The 20,222-nt window shown below is 34.7% G+C and overlaps 3 protein-coding genes across 3 annotated transcripts; 1 reads left to right on the forward strand and 2 right to left on the reverse strand.

Moving 5' to 3' along the window:
• Nucleotides 1–1,923: 1,923 nt before the first annotated feature.
• Nucleotides 1,924–5,386, forward strand: LOC108980551 (synaptotagmin-5-like). Its single transcript, XM_018951499.2, has 4 exons — nt 1,924–1,959; nt 4,435–4,731; nt 4,928–5,041; nt 5,146–5,386. The coding sequence occupies exons 2-4, from the start codon at nt 4,468–4,470 to the stop codon at nt 5,290–5,292; spliced, it is 525 nt and encodes a 174-aa protein (XP_018807044.1). The 5' UTR covers nt 1,924–1,959; nt 4,435–4,467; the 3' UTR covers nt 5,293–5,386.
• A 580-nt stretch (nt 5,387–5,966) lies between these two features.
• Nucleotides 5,967–8,854, reverse strand: LOC108980550 (receptor-like protein 6). Its single transcript, XM_018951498.2, has one exon. The coding sequence runs from the start codon at nt 8,837–8,839 to the stop codon at nt 6,020–6,022; it is 2,820 nt and encodes a 939-aa protein (XP_018807043.1). The 5' UTR covers nt 8,840–8,854; the 3' UTR covers nt 5,967–6,019.
• Nucleotides 8,855–16,440: 7,586 nt separating this feature from the next.
• Nucleotides 16,441–18,978, reverse strand: LOC109021231 (receptor-like protein 6). Its single transcript, XM_019003827.2, has one exon. The coding sequence runs from the start codon at nt 18,976–18,978 to the stop codon at nt 16,441–16,443; it is 2,538 nt and encodes an 845-aa protein (XP_018859372.1).
• Nucleotides 18,979–20,222: the final 1,244 nt, after the last annotated feature.

Genomic DNA, 20,222 nt, shown 5'->3' on the forward strand with positions numbered 1-20,222 from the left:
CTCCTTCTTTGAATAAGCTTGAATAAATGGATCTCTTGGAAGAATATCTGTACTTCCATGGATGAAGGTGGATTGGGTATTAGGGACTTTGGAGAGGTGTAGAGAGCTTTAAACATGAAACTTGCCTGGAATCTTATTAAGGGCAACTCTCTTCGGGTGGATTTCTTCAAAGGTAAATATGTTAAAAGAAGTCATTTATCCCTCCTGGAGCCTACAAAAGGTGCCCGCTTTTGAAAATCGATTGTCCACATTATTTCAGAGGTGATAAATAGTTCCGAATGGGTTGTGAAAGAGGGTAATATCTCCTTCAGGTATGACAATTAGGATGAGGGAGGTCCCTTCAATGGTCAATTTCCTGTTTTTGCTCACCCTTTGATTAAGATAAATACTGTCGCATCGAGAATGAGTGGGATATCTCTCTTCTGAACAGCTTAGTGGGCCATTACAAAGCCAAGACTCTGTATGACTTTTTGGCTAGACAGAAGGAGGGTCAAGATGTGCTTGTTTGGTTGAAAGACAATGAGGGCAATTTTACTACTAAGAGCACTTATGATTGTATTAGGGTCCGGGTGCCTCCTTTACCTTGGGCTTAGTGGATATGACATACTAATCTCCTTAAGAAGATTACCATAATGATGTGGAAGGCTACTAATAATTGCCTTAATGTTGATGAGAATATTAAGATTGTGGGTATTTCAATGGCTTCCAAATGTAATTGTTGTCAAAAGGGTCATATTGAGGACTTGAATCGTGTGCTTTGCGAGGGGATTTTTTGCTAGACACATTTGGCGCCTAGCAGCCACACAATTAGGGGTTCATATGGCCTATTTCCACACTTGGAAGGAACAAACTAATTTTTGGTTTCGCTGTGCAAGCAGGTCTTCACAAATTAGAATTATTTTTGGTCTTCTTCCTTCTATTATAACCTGAAAACTTTGGGAGAAGTGCTGTAAAGGCCGATACGAGGATAAGGTTCATGTGGCAAAGTCAGTTTGGCACGCTATTAAATTATGGCTCTATCGTATCATGGACCAGATTATGAAAATACATTCTGTTTCTCCCAAGATATTTATATTCTGAAAAGACTGGATATTCCAATTTTGTTTCAAGAGCCTAAAAGGGTTCGGGTGGATAGATGACATCGGCCCCAATAGGGCTGGGTTAAACTCAATACTAATGGTAGTAGTTTCGGGAACCCAGGTGCCTCTGGTGCTGGAGGTGTTATTCGGGATGATAATGGTAGGTTACTTCTGGCTTACTCTATTCCCCTAGCCCTGGAACTAATAATTTTGTCGAAAACAGTATCTTATTGGAAGGCATTCGAAGGTGTCATGCTCTTAGTTTTATTGTGTTCAAATAGAGATTGATTCCCAACTGGAGGTTAATTGGATTACTAAGGACAATTGTCCTATCTGGTATTTAGAAGATTTTTGGGATGATTTACATGAATATCTTAATAGCCTGGAGTATACTGTGAATCATATTTTTCGTGAAGGAAATATTGTGGCTGATTTTTTAACTAAGTGTAGGGCTGAGGGTTTGAACTCCAACTGGTTTGAAAATCAGACTTTGCCTTGCCCGTTGAGGGGTTTTCTCTACATGGATAAATTAGGTATGCCCTACCTGAGGGTCTCAAAAGGCTTTGTGCCTAGTAAGTTTCGCTTGATTTGCTTGGTTTTTTTTCTTCTGTGCTTGGTTTTCTTACAGGTTACCATATTTTTGGTTCGTTCTAATTTAGGTTAAGTGTCTTTATTTTGGCTGTGTACTTGGACTATATGAATATAATGGTTTTGATGTCTAGTTTCTGAATTTCATAGATTATATGTACCTCCCAGGTGTCGTGTTTGTAATCACGATTTTCCTCCGCCACAAGTGAGGACAATCAATAAAATTGAGGTACCGTCCTCTTCTTAAAAAAAAGATTTGGAGGTCCATAGAGACAATAAAAACAGGGGGCAGGTGAGAAGATAAATCCTTTCTTTTGATCATTATGTTTGTTTTTTTATAAGTAATAAAAGATTTTATTCCCAAGAAATAAGCAAAAATCCAAGTGCACAGGACGTATACAAAGGAAATACCTACTACTTTCCACAAACGAAAGGAAAACTAAAACATATTTGGAAATTATCTTCCATTACAAAAGCTTTAGCCCACAAACTCAAAGTACTAATGAAAAAATCCCTAAGTTCTCCCAATGAACATTCTTTGTCTTTGAAGCATCTCCTATTCCTTTCAAGCCATATGCACCACATGAGACAAGAAGGAATCATCTTCCAAACACGAATCACATTCTTGCAACCCTTCAAACTCTTCCACCCTAACAATAAATCCACCAGTTCCTTGGGCATTACTCAAACTAAATCAGTCCGATTCAAAACCTCATTCCACAAGAACCTGGCCACTTCATAATGAAGAAATAGGTTATTAACATATTCTCCATCCTTCTTGCACATGATACACCAATCAACAATGTACATACATCTCCTTCTAAGATTTTCAGTTTTTAGTTGTTGCCCTGTATACTCTGGCCTTGCCTATTTTCATGACTTAATATATTTCTTTTTACTTATTAAAAAAAATAGATTTTCAGTTGTCAACACTTTGCCCAAGGATACCACCCAATAGAAAAAATCAACCTTGGAAGGAACTTTCACTTTCCATATGTACTTTCAGGGAAATTTACAACTCTTGTGATTGGTTAATATTCTGTAAAAAGAGGAGATTGAGAACTTAGAATTTTCTGTAGGAATCCACCGCATGCTGTCCTCCCTACCTAGCATCAACTTTGAGCTATAAATTCTTTCTAGAAAAGCCTTAACATCATCCATTTCCCAGTCATTAACATCCCTGATAAAGATAACATTCTACTGAATATTATTGTCAATGCAACAGAAAGACTTTCTTATGGCTGCATTTTGATCCGTTGCAATTCTGGAAAGAGAGGGAAAGTCCAGCTAAAGTAAAGAATCCCCACACCACAAGTAATGCCAGAAAAGTCTCCTATTCTCATCTCCCACCTTCAATCTAATATGATTTGAAAAAACCCCCATCCTTTTCTAATGAACTTCTACAAACTCACCCCGTACGCACCACTAGTATCTTTATTTTTCGGTTGGCAATTATTTGTTATACCTAACTTTGAGAGATTGCAGTTTCTGTCTGCCACCCGTGCTATATTAAATAACCTACAATGTTTTATGTTCTTCTTCTTAAAAGAAGGTTACTTCCCTTGTCAAAAAAGAAAAAAAGAAGGTTACTTCCTGCATCCACACTGTAAGTGCTTTCTGGGATGGAGGATAATCTTACCAACCTGTCTTCTAGTCCTAGCAATAAATTCTTGAAAAACCAAAAGCTTGTCAAATGTTGGAAACATATCCAAATGGAAACCTGCTTGGTTGCCTCGAGGGTGATTAATTCTAAAATGATTGTGTTGGGGTTGACCGCTAAAGACTTTAATATAATCACTAATGGAATTGGCTCAACCTAGGATGGCAGAGGTACCCAAAATGCTATGAGTCCACTGGTTGGTTTGAGTTGGCTGAGGATGAGATTTATAAGATTGCATCTTGTCCCATTCATGTTAATTTCTTCACTGTTTTTTTTTTTTTCCTTCTCTAACATCCATTTCCCCTTCCCCCTCAAAAAAGAAAAAAGAACACCCACCCCTCTTTATCTGGTTGAGAATAGTCCATATTAATTTAAACTTCTTTTTGCCATATAGGCTTCAATATTCTCTTAAGTTTTATTTTATTTTAGATTTTTTTTTATTGAGGCCTCAGATATTACTCTTTATTGTTTTCCTTCTTCCTACTGGGGTGATTTCTCGTGTACAAGATATATGCCTAGTGTCCCTTTGGACTTCTAAAAAAATCAGCTGGCTTTTACTTGTATAAAAAAGAGAGTTTGGTTGGCTTTACTTGCATAACAAAAATCGACCGACTTTATAAGGTGTCAAAGAAGTATTTTGTATATTGTCTGGAAATAATTTCTGTATAAATAAAAAAGGCCAATCATGGTTTGACCAGCAGTGCCATCCCTGTGAGGTTTCAAAGATGAAAGCTTCTTATCTCTAGAAGATTCTTTGTAGCCACACTCACTTTCTCTGTCTAAAATCCTAGAAACCAACCTTCATGATCTATACAATTGACTCCTTTGTGTGCATAGTGGGGCCCCTCTTTAACTCAGTTGGGCCCTTTTGTTGTAGGAGAATTATCAATTGAGAAATGATATTTAAAGTCCTACAATGTGCAAGCCCTCTGCGCACTCTTTTTGAAAAAAAATGGATAAATCTCAAATCTATATGAAAAATCATTTTTTAATAGTAGGCCCTACTCTTTTTCAAAGGGAATGGGCGGGGTTTGCACACTCTATGACTATATCTAGAATTACTCTATGTTTATGTTAACCATATTAACTTTCTTCTTTGTGCTTTAGGTGCATTTGGAACTTTTATACTGTCCTACTGCGATGGCGAATGGATATTCCAACCCTTTTGCCCCAGATCTTTCAATGACCTCATTAGAGAGGTTTCTCAAAAGTGGGGTGAATGGAACAGAAGCTATTGAAAATGAGAGAGGAGTCATACAGAAGAAAAATGAGGTTATTGTTAGAGACGTTCTTTCTGTTATTGTGATATTTGCTGAAGAGTTGCCAGCGGTGGATCTATTGGGGAAGGCCGATCCCTATGTTGTAATCACTTTGAAGAAATCAGAAATGAGAAACAAAACTAGGGTAACACCTTGGTTGCCCATTTTATCTTCCTTAACTTGTTTCCTTTATGTTTTTCCCTTGGGCATTTGTTTAGTATCTTTAGTGGAATCCTGGCCCCTTGGGTATCCCATTCTGGTCTTAGATTCTTGTGAACGGAGTAGAGTCATCTCTAGTTACACAGGCTTTAGATTCACTTACAAGTTCCTTTGTTTCTCAGGTTGTGAATGAGACCTTGAATCCAGTTTGGAATCAAACTTTTGACTTTGTTGTTGCAGATGGATTACATGATATGTTAATTCTTGAAGTCTGGGAGCACGACACATTTGGAAAGGTATAGATTTTCTGCAATTAAAATAAAATAACGTTGTTGGCTCTGGCTTTTGTTTGGTGTCAACTATAGATGCTTTTACTTATGGCCGCTTTTATAATGTGCAGGATTATATGGGGAGATGCATCTTGACACTAACTAGGGCTATATTGGAAGGGGAATTCAAAGAGTGCTTCCAGCTAGATGAAGCCAAATCAGGAAAACTGAACTTGCATCTCAAGTGGATGCCACAGCCTGTTTACCGTGATTCTTGAGTGCTTCTTTTCAGCAGCTGATGGCAAGACAATTAAATCAAAGAGAAGGTACCACCTGCTCGATGTATACCAAGAACATTGCTAACACCGACACTGATACGAATTAAACGATTAAGAAACCTTGCACCATATATCTAATAGTTGAATGTACAAAATCTCGTAGCATAAGTTATATGTAAACTACTTATCAAAAAGGCTAGTTGTACACTAGTGAGGTTTTGAAGAAAACATAAGTAGACTTATGGAAATAAATGACTAGAGCACTAGCATTGATTTCTCTATATGCATCTTCAGTATCTTCAAAATCACATCATTGAAAGATTGATTTTGCATATCAAGAAAAACTCCCACATTAAATTATGCATTCTTAACCAAATAATTAGAAAATATTATTATTTTTTTATTCTTTATTTGTTTCCAAATTAATTTTTTATATATATTTTACAATTAGCATCCACTTTGTATTATCAACTTAATACAAATTTTATGTTTCATCAAAATCATCTTAATATAAATTCTACAAAATTGATTTTAATGGATAGGAGAGAGAAAAAATAGTAAAATAATATTTGAAGAGTAAATAGTAATTTTTCAAATTTAAAGAAATACTAATTATAGCTATACATAAATTTGTGTCCGATGGGTGGATACAATTACAATCCTAGAAGCCCGCACGCACACACACATATATATTAAATATATTACTAATTCACTCTCGAGTTTGTTGCTACTTCTTAATTCTAAAGATATTTACAAACCAATCTTGCTTCCTTGCAATCACCCATTGTCCAATAACAATTCCTATTACAAATCCACACCCGTACCCGATCGCAACTACTTTCCACCCAAATTCAAATGGAGACACTAAACCTTGATTTCCTTCATTTGGAGGTTTAGGCAATGAATCTCCACATGCTTTTGACAATGGGCTTCCACACAATCCTGGGTTACCATCGAAAGAACTGTTCGGAAACCTCTCAAATTGACTTCCATGTGGTATGGGACCTATGAGACAATTGTTGAACACTTTAAAAATTTCCAGGAAAGTGAGTTGGGCGAGTTGTGGGGGTATTTCTCCAAACAACTTATTTTGAGAAAGATCCAATGATTCTAGACCTGTCAAGTTCGCCAACGATGATGGGATATGACCGGAGAGAGCATTGTTGGAGAAATTGAGAATGTGTAGTCCTTTTAGACTTCCCACTACTTCTGGAATTTCTCCTTCAAATCTGTTGCATGATAAATCAATGACTATGAGTTCATCTTGGATCCTCTCATACTCCAACTCTATACCCTTGGCTGTTAGTGAAATTGAGTAAAGGATGCCAACATAGTCATCCATCATGTATTGCAACTTTTTTGCACCGAATAATTTCATGGCGTTCCACTGTTGGAAGCATTCTGCGGGCAAATCTCCAGAGAAATTGTTGTGGGAGAGATCGATGATATGCAAATTGGAGAGTGTGCAATTGATTTGGATATTTCTTATTGCACCGTAAAATCCATTAGAGCGAAGAATGAAAATCTTCAGCTCGGGAAGAGTTCCTAACCACAAGGGAAAGGTATCATGGATCTTATTGTAACCAACATCAAGATACTCTAACTCCTTACAATTGGCCAATGATCTTGGGAGCCGACCTTGTAATTGATTGTGATTCAAGTTCATCACCTTTAAACTGCACCCTTTTGCCCATGCATTTGGGATGGTTCCACCAATGTTATTGCTTCGTAGTTCGAATACTATCAAAGACTGGCTTAAGTTGCAGAAACATGGGTGTAGCTTGCCGCTCAAATTGTTATAGGACAAATCAAGATCAACAAGTGAACGCAAATTGCAAAACAACGGTGAAATTTCTCCCGTAAATGCATTTTTATTGACTCTATAAAATTGGACATATGGTGGTGGAATCGGGAGAGATCCTTGCAGCTTGTTATTTTGGATGTCCAACATTCGTAGATTAGGCAAGGGAAGAACATCTCGAGAATTTTCAAAGCCTGTAAGAAAGTTGTTGGAAAGATATAAATATTGAATAGATGGTGGAATTTGAGAAATCGGGAGAGATCCTTGCAGCCTGTTATTGCGGAGGTCCAACACTCGTAGATTAGGCCAATGAAGAACATCTCGAGAATTTTCAAAGCCTGTGAGAAAGTTGTTGGAAAGATATAAATATTGAATAGATGGTGGTGGAATCGGGAGAGATCCTTGCAGCCTGTTATTTTCGAGGTCCAACATTCGTAGATTAGGCAAGGGAAGAACATCTCGAGAATTTTCGAAGCCTGTGAGAAAGTTGTTGGAAAGATCTAAATCTTGAATAGATGGTGGAATTTGAGAAATCAGGAGAGATCCTTGCAGCATGTTATTGTGGAGGTGCAACATTCGTAGATTAGGCAAGCGAAGAACATCTCGAGAATTTTTAAAGCCTGTGAGAAGGTTGTTAAAAAGATATAAATATTGAAGGTTTTCTTTACTTGCATGAAACATCCATTTGGGTATTATACCTTGAATATTGTTTCCTGATAGATCTAGCAGCACAAGTTTGTTTTGGTTTCGTAGGAAATTTGGGAACTTTGTTAAGTTGAGAGAAAACAATCCTAGATATTGTAAATGTGGAAAAGTGTGATTAGAACTAGCTTTGGTGAGGCATGACAAATCGTCGAATGAGTTCCTTGAGAGGTACAGAACAGTGAGTTGGGTAAGGTTCCAGAGAGAATTTGGGATCGATCCAGAGAAGTTTGTGTGATAAAGCGATAAAGCTTGAAGGACATTGCTGGAATGAAATTCGGGCAACTGACCAGTGAGATCTTCATTGTTTGCTATTATAAGGACTCGTAGTTGTGGCAGCTGAAATATTCGAATTGGGAACTCCCCGTACAATCCACAACTACCTAGCCTTAGAGTCCTCAAAGAAGACAGATTTGCCAAGCTTTCAGGTACACTGGACGAGATGTTGACTCCAGAAAGAAGAATCTCTTCGAGGCAGGTTAGGTTTTGGACTAACCTTGTGAGACTTCCAATATTTAAATCATCATTGTAAGACAGATCGAGAGATGACAATTTGGAGAGGCATGAAACTTCAGAGGGGACGTCTCCTGAAACATAAGACTGGCTGAGATTAAGATATGTTAGCCTTGAAAGATTGCCAATTGTAGATGGGATTTTAGAGTAATTGAAGTAATTAAAAGCAAGATTAAGGCTCAGAAGATGAGAAAGGCGGAAGAGGCTGCTGTTGGAGTTGATAGAACCATAGAGACAGCCGTCACTAAGGTCAAGGCCAATAACATGACCTGTGTGTGGGTCGCACTCAACCCCATCCCAAGAGCAGCAATCTGCTCTACCATGCTCTGCTTCAACCCTCCATGATGCAGTCTTGGGATAGCAAGATGACAGAAAAGTATGATTGTCTATGATAAAGCTATCCATGAACTGCATCAGAGCTAAGCTCTCATCTTGATGACAAAGTGGCTGCGGAGAAGACAAAGAGGCAGTGAGTAAAAGAAGGAACAACACTAAGAGATCAGAGAAGAGAAAGCGGAAACACGTAGGCATGGTTTCGGACTAATAATGTTTTAAGAGTGTTGATGAGATAGTGAGAGAAGAAGAAGCGAAGGGCTCTTTATTTATATAGTAATTAGCAGTGCTCAAGCAAGCAATGAAGCAAGTACTGGAGTAGTGGGTAGGAAACTTTATAATTAATTTGTTGTGGAAAAGAAAGGAAACTTGAAGACTGAAGTCAAGGAATAGCTAGCTAGCTAGAGTCTGATAATCATTTTAATTTTTTATTTAATTCTGATCTTGATTTAATAGCGGTGGATGGAAAAAGCATTTTCTTATATATATATATATATATATATATATATATATATAGTTTGGATATACTGACTTCTTGGTTTCGTTAATACCGACGAGATCTTATATTTTCATTTGTTTTGAAATGAAAACGGCCTTTTTGTGTGGAGATCAGCTTAATAATTTTGATTCATTTTAAATTTCTTGTGTTTTTAAAACAATATTTAGTTTTTTTCAAGCCATGCATTTAAAATGTTCTTAATTATAACTTCTTTGCGAAGGTCTTTTACAAACCAATGCATGCTGCTTTTCCTTGCGGTCACCCTTTGTCCAATGACAAGTCCTATTATGAACGCACATCATCCATAGCCAATCACAACTACTTAATTTCCAACAAAACTCAAACGGAGACAGTAGTAAGTAAGTAACGCCCGGTTGGGATACATAGTTAAGATAAGATATTTTAAATAGTAGTGATATTTTTTGAGTTAAGATGAGATTATATAATTTATAAAAAAGTATACGTTTGTTTAACGAGATGAAATGAGATAGTTTTAACTTTTTAGAATTTGATAAAGGAAAATATTAAAACCACAACTTGGTATTCCCAACTAAGATCCTGACTGGATTTTTATTTTTATTTTACTTAATGATTAAGTAAGTAATTTTTATTGATGTTGTGATTTAAAAAAAATATTTAAAAAATGATAAAACAAATGCATGAAAAAAAAAAGGAAACACATTGGGCGGCATCCAGTCAGGATCCCCCATGTGTGGGTGTAGAAGAACACTTTGATAAATGGGTGAGTTCCACTAATGATTGAGTAATAGTTATTAATATATTAATAAAAAATAATATTTATGTGTAATTAGAAATTCTACCATAAATAAGATATCATGGGAGACATGTAATAACTAACAAAGAGATCATTCAATATCTCTTCCAAGACCTGAGATTTAAACAAGAAAAATTATCAACTTACAATTTAATATGCCGACAAGAAGACGAAATGACTTGGAAATTACTTGATAACTACTTCTTGTGGAAAAGAAAGGAAAGAAACATACAACTACTCACGACAAGGATTAACAAATTACTTTGATATGATCAGTCAAACACGCATTCCTTTTAAAAATCTCTTTAATTCTGATCGTGATATCAAAATCTCTGTACATATAAAAGAGTATTGTTATAGTTTGGGCATGCATACATACATGCATACATACATTTAGGGAACAAAAATAATATTCAAACAATTTTTAAAGTTTGTAATTATATTTTGATTCAATTTTTTTCTCTAATTTCTCAAAATCCAATAAAACATCATAAGTTAAATAATTTCACTACTATTTACAGATGTACTGAAATATTCTAAGCAGTCACAGATATACTCGTCAAAAGAGCCTATTAGAAAGGAGTAATATTTCTACGACTCCTTCATTTCCAAACAAACATATTGCAAAACATATAATTTGCATGGTAGTGCCATGTGCCACTAAAATATATAATAGTAAGTTTACACATTAATTTGGCTTCATGTGATATATCATATCTATTTTATAATAAAAAAATATTGTAAAATCTTACATGACATATCAAACTATTTTAACTTATAAGCTTTATTTTGTAAGATTCATGTGTAAACCAAACCTTTCTCTAATAAATTTTGGAAGCCATCTTAACCCAATTTCATTCTGACAAAAAAAACCTCAATATTGTATTAAGCAATTCCTTTCACTTTAGAAGAGTCATACAGCTATTTACAAGCTTGATATGCAACACTCCATTTTTTATGGGATTATTGTATTCATAAAAATACTCAAAATACTGATGGTTTTCTATGCAAGCTAATGTGTCTGCAGGCTTCGATATCAGCAATGTTTTTGGTGTCAACAATTAAGTTTGTAAATAGATTAGGCTTTGTTTGATTATAAAAGTTGAATAAAAATATTATAAAATTAAAATATACATTGTTAGAATATAATTTTTTAATATAATTTTTGTTCTTAGAATTGGAAGGGTTGAATTGCTATTTATGTTTTGTTTGAAAGATTGAAAAACTTGTAATGATGAGATGTGATGAGATGAAATGAGAAAACAAACCAGGCCTTATTCTTTGTGAGTATTGACAGCATTAATACAATTTAAACTTATTTTTTTGTGGGAATGTTCACTTTACATCTTAGCGCTCCTTACAAAATTAAATAAAAGAAAGGATTAAATACAATTTTAAGAGGAATGATATTCATGACCATTTTATCATCTCTATAAAGTAGCATTAGATGATTGTATGATCCACTTCATTTTTCTCTCAATTCCGAGGATTTTAATCTAGAAAAGGTCTGTACCTTTTGAGTTGGAACCCGTTTTGTTCCAATGAAAAATATTTGTTCTAATTCATAATACTTAAAAGTTCAATTATAAAATAACATGCTACTAGAAATTAATTCCATATATAATTATCCATTCTCGAGTTAATTGTTGCTACTTAATTCTTTCCTAAGGCCTTTTACAAATTAATTGTACCATATATTAGATTGCCATCAAATGAATTGTTCGGAAACTTTCTCAAATTGATTTCCATGCAGTGTTGGACTTGTGAGAAGATTGTTGAACAAGTTGTCAAGAAAGCAAGTTGGGTTAGTTGTGGGATATTTTTCCAAAGAACTTGTTTTGAGAAAGATCCAATGATTCTATTTTTGTCAAGGTCTCCAACAATGATGGAATATGATTGGAGAGAGCATTATTGTTGGAAAAAATGAGAATGTGTAGTCAAATAGATGGTGATGGAAATTGGGAGAGAGAGGTCTTTGCATGCAATTATTTTCAAGGTCTAATTCTTGTAGATTAGGTTTGGGAAGAACTATGTCGAAAATTTTCAAATTTTGTGTGGAAGGTGTTAGAAAGATATAAACCCCAAATAGACGGTAGAAGTAGAGGAATCGAGAATGATCATTGTAGACTATTATTCTCAAGGTCCCCTATCAACTGAAGCTTTTGAGATTAGTGATGATTTATTTGATACTATGTAAAATCCCAACTAATCCTAAAATCTTAAGCTGATTGGAATAGTTAGATTTTATTATTTATTTTATATCTTAACATGACCAAGGTCTAATATTTTCTAAATTAGAAAATTTTAAAACATCCCAGGAATTTGCAAATCGTGTGAGAAAGTTGAAATAAATTCATGAGATAATCAGTCTGTGATAGATTGAAAAAATTATAACTTAATAGAGAACTTGTGTGTGCTTGGGGAATTCCCCATATACTCTGCAACTTGGTAATGCAATGCATTGTGGCCAAAAGACAAATAAAAAAGTGCCATACTGAACTTTCTTCTCTGATAGTCATAGTCGTCATAGCGTCAAAATGATGCTTATTTTCCTTTCGAAAAGTCAAGGATAAGAAGAGAAGACTTGGAAAGTTCTAACGCATTTTAGAAGATAGAGACCATGGGAGACTTGCATTAATTATAGCTTAGAAGAAATGTTGGAATATCATTGTTAACTAATTATATATATATATATATATATAAACAAAATAGCATCAATAATTCTAATGTTGATCTATGACAAAATATCGTTGTATATTAATTGAGAAAGGCTTTTCTATTCATCATCCATATACACCACACACCACACACCATATTTTTTTTTTTTTTTTTTTAAATCTATTTTGGTTTTATATATCTTAAACCAATTGAATTCTTCTACTAATCATTCATACACTACACATATGATAAAAGAAAAAAATAAAAATAAGTATGGTGTGTGTTGTGTGAAGATGATGAATAAAAAATTTCAATTGAAGAAATGTTATAGAGATTCTACAAAAATAAATTTAAAAACTAACATGCTTTGATACGATATAATATTAGATTATAAAGTTATTTTTATTGTAAAATAAATCTACTGTATTCAATGAATCCATGTCAATTTATTAATTTATTTTAATAGAATTTTTTTTTTTATGACTAGATTACTTATCTGCTAGAAGATTGTAAATTTTGGAAGCCTTCTTAAACCAGTTCCATTCTGAGAAAAAAAAAACCTCAATATTCTTGTAAGCTATTCCTTTCACTTTGGAAGAGTCATACAGCTATTCACAAGTTTGATATGCAACACTCTAGAAAAGCCTTAACATCATCCATTTCCCAGTCATTAACATCCCTGATAAAGATAACATTCTACTGAATATTATTGTCAATGCAACAGAAAGACTTTCCTATGGCTGCATTTTGATCCCTTGCAATTCTGGAAAGAGAGGGAAAGTCCAGCTAAAGTAAAGAATCCCCATACCACAAGTCATGCCAGAAAAGTCTCCTATTCTCATCTCCCACCTTCAATCTAATATGATTTGAAAAAACCCCCATCCTTTTCTAATGAACTTCTACAAACTCACCCTGTACGCACCACTAGTATCTTTATTTTTCGGTTGGCAATTATTTGTTATACCTAACTTTGAGAGATTGCAGTTTCTATCTGCCACCCGTGCTATGTTAAATAACCTACAATGTTTTATGTTCTTCTTCTTAAAAGAAGGTTACTTCCCTTGTCAAAAAAGAAAAAAAGAAGGTTACTTCCTGCATCCACACTGTAAGTGCTTTCTGGGATGGAGGATAATCTTGCCAACATGTCTTCTAGTCCTAGCAATAAATTCTTGAAAAACCCAAAGCTTGTCAAATGTTGGAAACATATCCAAATGGAAACCTGCTTGGTTGCCTCGAGGGTGATTAATTCTAAAATGATTGTGTTGGGGTTGACCGCTGAAGACTTTAATATAATCACTAATGGAATTGGCTCAACCTGGGATGGCAGAGGTACCCAAAATGCTATGAGTCCACTGGTTGGTTTGAGTTGGCTGAGGATGAGATTTATAAGATTGCATCTTGTCCCATTCATGTTAATTTCATCACTGTTTTTTTTTTTCCTTCTCTAACATCCATTTCCCCTTCCCCCTCAAAAAAGAAAAATAGAAAAAAAGAACACCCACCCCCTCTTTATCTGGTTGAGAATAGTCCACTGATATTAATTTAAACTTCTTTTTGCCATAGAGGCTTCAATATTCTCTTAAGTTTTATTTTATTTTATATTTTTTTTATTGAGGCCTAAGATATTACTCTTTATTGTTTTCCTTCTTCCTACTGGGGTGATTTCTCGTGTACAAGATATATGCCTAGTGTCCCTTTGGACTTCTAAAAAAAGTAGCTGGCTTTTACTTATATAAAAAAGAAAGTTTGGTTGGCTTTACTTGCATAACAAAAATCGACCGACTTTATAAAGTGTCAAAGAAGTATTTTGTATATTGTCTGGAAATAATTTGTCTCAATAAAAAGGCCAATCATGGTTTGACCAACAGTGCCATCCCTGTGAGGTTTCAAAGATGAAAGCTTCTTATCTCTAGAAGATTCTTTGTAGCCACACTCTCACTTTCTGCGTCTAAAATCCTAGAAACCAACCTTCATGATCTATACATTTGACTCCTTTGTGTGCATAGTGGGGTCCGTCTTTAACTCAGTTGGGCCCTCTTGTTGTAGGAGAATTATCAATTGAGAAATGATATTTAAAGTCCTACAATGTGCAAGCCCTCTGCGTACTCATTTTGAAAATAAATGGATAAATTTGAAATCCATATGAAAAATTATTTTTTAATAGAAGAACCTACTCTTTTTCAAAGGGAATGGGCGGGGTTTGCATACTCTATGACTATATCTAGAATTACTCTATATTTATGTTAACCATATTAACTTTCTTCTTTGTGCTTTAGGTGCATTTGGAACTTTTATACTGTCCTATTGGGATGGCGAATGGATATTCCAACCCTTCTGCCCCAGATCTTTCAATGACCTCATTAGAGAGGTTTCTCAAAAGTGGGGTGAATGGAACAGAAGCTATTGAAAATGAGAGAGGAGTCATACAGAAGAAAAATGAGGTTATTGTTAGAGGCGTTCTTTCTGTTACTGTGATATCTGCTGAAGAGTTGCCAGTGGTGGATCTATTGGGGAAGGCCGATCCCTATGTTGTAATCACTTTGAAGAAATCAGAAATGAGAAACAAAACTAGGGTAACACCTTGGTTGCCCATTTTATCTTCCTTCACTTGTTTCCTTTATGTTTTTCCCTTGGGCATTTGTTTAGTATCTTTAGTGGAATCCTGGCCCCTTGGGTATCCCATTCTGGTCTTAGATTCTTGTGAACGGAGTAGTCATCTCTAGTTACACAAGCTTTAGATTCACTTACAAGTTCCTTTGTTTCTCAGGTTGTGAATGAGAGCTTGAATCCAGTTTGGAATCACTTTTGACTTTGCTGTTGAGGATGGATTACGTACATGATATGTTAATTCTTGAAGTCTGGGACCACGACACATTTGGAAAGGTATAGATTTTCTGCAATTAAAATAAAATAACGTTGTTGGCTCTGGCTTTTGTTTGGTGTCAACTATAGATGCTTTTGCTTATGGCGGCTTTTATAATGTGCAGGATTATATGGGGAGATGCATCTTGACACTAACTAGGGCTATATTGGAAGGGGAATTCAAAGAGTGCTTCCAGCTAGATGAAGCCAAATCAGGAAAACTGAACTTGCATCTCAAGTGGATGCCACAGCCAGTTTACCGTGATTCTTGAGTGCTTCTTTTCAGCAGCTGATGGCAAGACAATTAAATCAAAGAGAATGTACCACCTGCTCGATGTATACCAAGAACATTGCTAACACCGACACTAACACAGACACTGATACGAATTAAACGATTAAGAAACCTTGCACCATATATGTAATAGTTGAATGTACAAAATCTCGTAGCATAAGCTATATGTAAACTACTTATCAAAAAGGATCGTTGTACACTAGTGAGGTTTTGAAGAAAACACCAGAAGTAGACTCATGGAAATAAAATGACTGGAGCACTAGCATTGATTTCTCTATATGCATATTCAAAATCACATTTTTGAAAGATTGATTTTGCATATCAAGAAAAACTCCCACATTAGATTATGCATTTTTGAACCAAATGAAAAAATATTTTTTTTTATTTTTTATTTGTTTCCAAATTATTTATATATATATATATATTTTACAATTAGCATCCATTTTGTTCTATCAACTTAATACAAATTTTATGTATCAAAATCATTAATATAAATTCTATAAAATTGATTTTAATAGATAGGGGAGAGAAAAAAATAATAAAATAATGTTTGAAAAGTAAATAGTATTTTTTCAAATTTCAAAAAACAATATTCATAGCTATATATAAATTTGTATCCGATGATGGATACAATTACAATCCTAGAAGCCAGCAAACACACACACACATATATATATATTAAATATATTACTTGTTCATTCTCGTGTTTGTTGCTACTTCTTAATTCTAAAGGTATTTACAAACCAATCTTGCTTCCTTGCAATCACCCATTGTCCAATAACAATTCCTATTACAAATCCACACCCGTACCCTATCGCAACTACTTTCCACCCAAATTCAAATGGAGACACTAAACCTTGATTTTCTTCATTTGGAGGTTTAGGCAGTGAATCTCCGCATGCTTTTGACAATGGCATTCCACACAATCCTGGGTTACTATCAAAAGAACTGTTTGGAAACCTCTCAAATTGACTTCCATGTGGTATGGGACCTGTGAGACAATTGTTGAACACTTTAAAAATTTCCAGGAAAGTGAGTTGGGCGAGTTGTGGGGGTATTTCTCCAAACAACTTATTTTGAGAAAGATCCAATGATTCTAGACCTGTCAAGTTCGCCAACGAGGATGGAATACGACCAGAGAGAGCATTGTTGGAGAAATTGAGAATGTGTAGTCCTTTTAGATTTCCCACTACTTCTGGAATTTCTCCTTCAAATCTGTTGCATGATAAATCAATGACTATGAGTTCATCTTGGATCCTCGCATACTCCAACTCTATACCCTTGGTTGTTAGTGTAATTGAGTAACGGATGCTAGAATTGTAATCTAAGTATTGAAACACTTCTGCACCAAATAATTTCATGGCGTTCCAATGTTGGAAGCATTCTGCAGGCAAATCTCCAGAGAAATTGTTGTGGGAGAGATCGATGATATGCAAGTTGGAGAGTGTGCAATTGATTTGGATATTTCTTATTGCACCATAAAATCCATTAGAGCGAAGAATGAAAATCTTCAGCTCGGGAAGATTTCCTAACCATAAGGGAAATGTATCATGGATCTTATTGTAACCAACATCAAGAAACTCTAACTCCTTACAATTGGCCAATGATCTTGGAAGCTGACCTTGTAATTGGTTGTGATTCAAGTGGATCACCTTTAACCTGCACCCTTTTGCCCATGCATTTGGGATGGTTCCACTGATGTTATTGCTTCGTAATTCGAGTGCTATCAAAGACTGGCTTAAGTTGCATAAACATGGGTGCAGCTTGCCACTCAAATTGTTATAGGACAAATCAAGCACATAAAGTGAACTTCGATTGCAAAACAACGGTGAAATTTCTCCCGTAAATGCATTTTTCTTGACTCGATAATATTGGACATATGGTGGTGGAATCGGGAGAGATCCTTGCAGCCAGTTATTTTGGAGGTCCAACCTTTGTAGATTAGGCCAGGGAAGAACATCTCGAGAATTTTCAAAGCCTATGAGAAGGTTGTTGGAAAGATATAAATATTCAATAGATGGTGGAATTTGAGAAATCGAAAGAGATCCTTGCAGCCTGTTATTTTGGAGGTCCAACGTTCGTAGATTAGGCCAAGGAAGAACATCTCGAGAATCTTCAAAGCCCGTGAGAAAGTTGTTAGAAAGATATAAATCTTGAAGGTTTTCTTTACTTGCATTAAACATCCATTTGGGTATTATACCTTGAATATTGTTTTTTGATAAATCTAGCTGCACAAGTTTGTTTTGGTTTTGTAGGAAATTCGGAAACTTTGTTAAGTTGAGAGAAAACAATCCTAGATATTGTAAATGTGGAAAAGTGTGATTAGAACTAGCTTTGGTGAGGCATGACAAATCGTCGAATGAGTTCCTTGAGAGGTACAGAACAGTGAGTTGGGTAAGGTTCCAGAGAGAATTTGGGATCGATCCAAAGAAGTTTGTGTAATAAAGCGATAAAGCTTGAAGGACATTGCTGGAATGAAATTCGGGCAACTGACCAGTGAGATCTTCATTGTTTGCTATCCTAAGGACTCGTAGTTGTGGGAGCTGAAATATTCGAATTGGGAACTCCCCGTACAATCCACAATCATCTAGCTTTAGAGTCCTCAAAGAAGACAGATTTGCCAAGCTTTCAGGTACTTTGGACGATATGTTGACTCCAGTAAGAAGAATCTCTTCGAGGTAGGTTAGGTTTTGGACTAACCTTGTTAGACTTCCAATATAAAATAAATTATAATTGTAAGATAGATCGAGAGACGACAACTTGGAGAGGTATGAAACTTCTAAGGGGACTTCTCCTGAAACAAAAGACAGGCTGAGATTAAGATTTGTTAGCCTTGAAAGATTGCCAATTGTAGATGGGATTTTAGAGTAATTGAAGTCATTAAAAGCAAGATTAAGGCTCAGAAGATGAGAAAGGCGGAAGAGGCTGCTGTTGGAGTTGATAGAACCATGGAGACAGCCTTCACTAAGGTCAAGGCCAATAACATGACCTGTGTGGGGGTCGCACTCAACCCCATCCCAAGAGCAGCAATCTGATCTACCATGCTCTGCTTCAACCCTCCATGATGCAGTCTTGGGATAGCAAGATGACAGAAAAGTATGATTGTCTATGATAAAGCTATCCATGAACTGCATAAGAGCTAAGCTCTCATCTTGATGACAAAGTGGATGCGGAGAAGACAAAGAGGCAGTGAGTAAAAGAAGGAACAACACTAAGAGATCAGAGAAGAGAAAGCGGAAACATGTAGGCATGGTTTCGGACTAATAATGTTTTAAGAGTGTTGATGAGATAGTGAGAGAAGAAGAAGCGAAGGGCTCTTTATTTATATAGTAATTAGCAGTGCTCAAGCAAGCAATGAAGCAAGTACTGGAGTAGTGGGTAGGAAACTTGATAATTAATTTGTTGTGGAAAAGAAAGGAAACTTGAAGACTGAAGTCAAGGAATAGCTAGCTAGCTAGAGTCTGATAATCATTTTAATTTTTTATTTAATTCTGATCTTGATTTAATAGCGGTGGATGGAAAAAGCATTTTCTTATATATATATATATATATATATATATATATATATAGTTTGGATATACTGACTTCTTGGTTTCGTTAATACCGACGAGATCTTATATTTTCATTTGTTTTGAAATGAAAACGGCCTTTTTGTGTGGAGATCAGCTTAATAATTTTGATTCATTTTAAATTTCTTGTGTTTTTAAAACAATATTTAGTTTTGATTCAAGCCATGCATTTAAAATGTTCTTAATTAGAACTTCTTTGCGAAGGTCTTTTACAAAACAATCATGCTGCTTTTGCTTGCGGTCACCCTTTGTCCAATGACAAGTCCTATTATGAACGCACATCATCCATAGCCAATCACAACTACTTAATTTCCAACAAAACTCAAACGGAGACAGTAGTAAGTAAGTAACGCCTGGTTTATTTTACTTAATGATTAAGTAAGTAGTTTTTATTGATGTTGTGATTTAAAAAAAATATTTAAAAATGATAAAACAAATGCATGAAAAAAAAAAGGAAAGGTCAAACACGCGTTCCTTTTAAAAATACATTTAATTCTGATCGTGATATCAAAATCTCTGTACATAAATTAATTGTACCATATATTAAAAATGATAAAACAAATGCATAAAAAAAGAGAAAAAAATAAAAAAAGAAAAGAAAAGAAAAGAAAAAACATTTAAAAATTCTATCATAAACAAATTTAAATCCCAAAATATATTAGAAAATTGTTGGCCGAAATTTATAATTTCTCTTTTTTAAAAGCTATTTTTATCTATTTATTTTTCCATATATAAGAAACTCATCATTTTTTATTCTAATTATAAATTATAATAATTTTGATTATTGTAATAAATAAATATATAAATTATGTTGTAGATTTGTTTTTAATAACTTATAAATTTCGAATTTTCTAATAAAACTCTAAAATGCACTTCTATTTTTTATTTTTTCATAAATAAAAAATAATATTTATGTGTAATTAAAA

Source organism: Juglans regia, chromosome 10, assembly GCF_001411555.2.
Source record: "Juglans regia cultivar Chandler chromosome 10, Walnut 2.0, whole genome shotgun sequence".
NCBI lineage: Eukaryota > Viridiplantae > Streptophyta > Magnoliopsida > Fagales > Juglandaceae > Juglans > Juglans regia.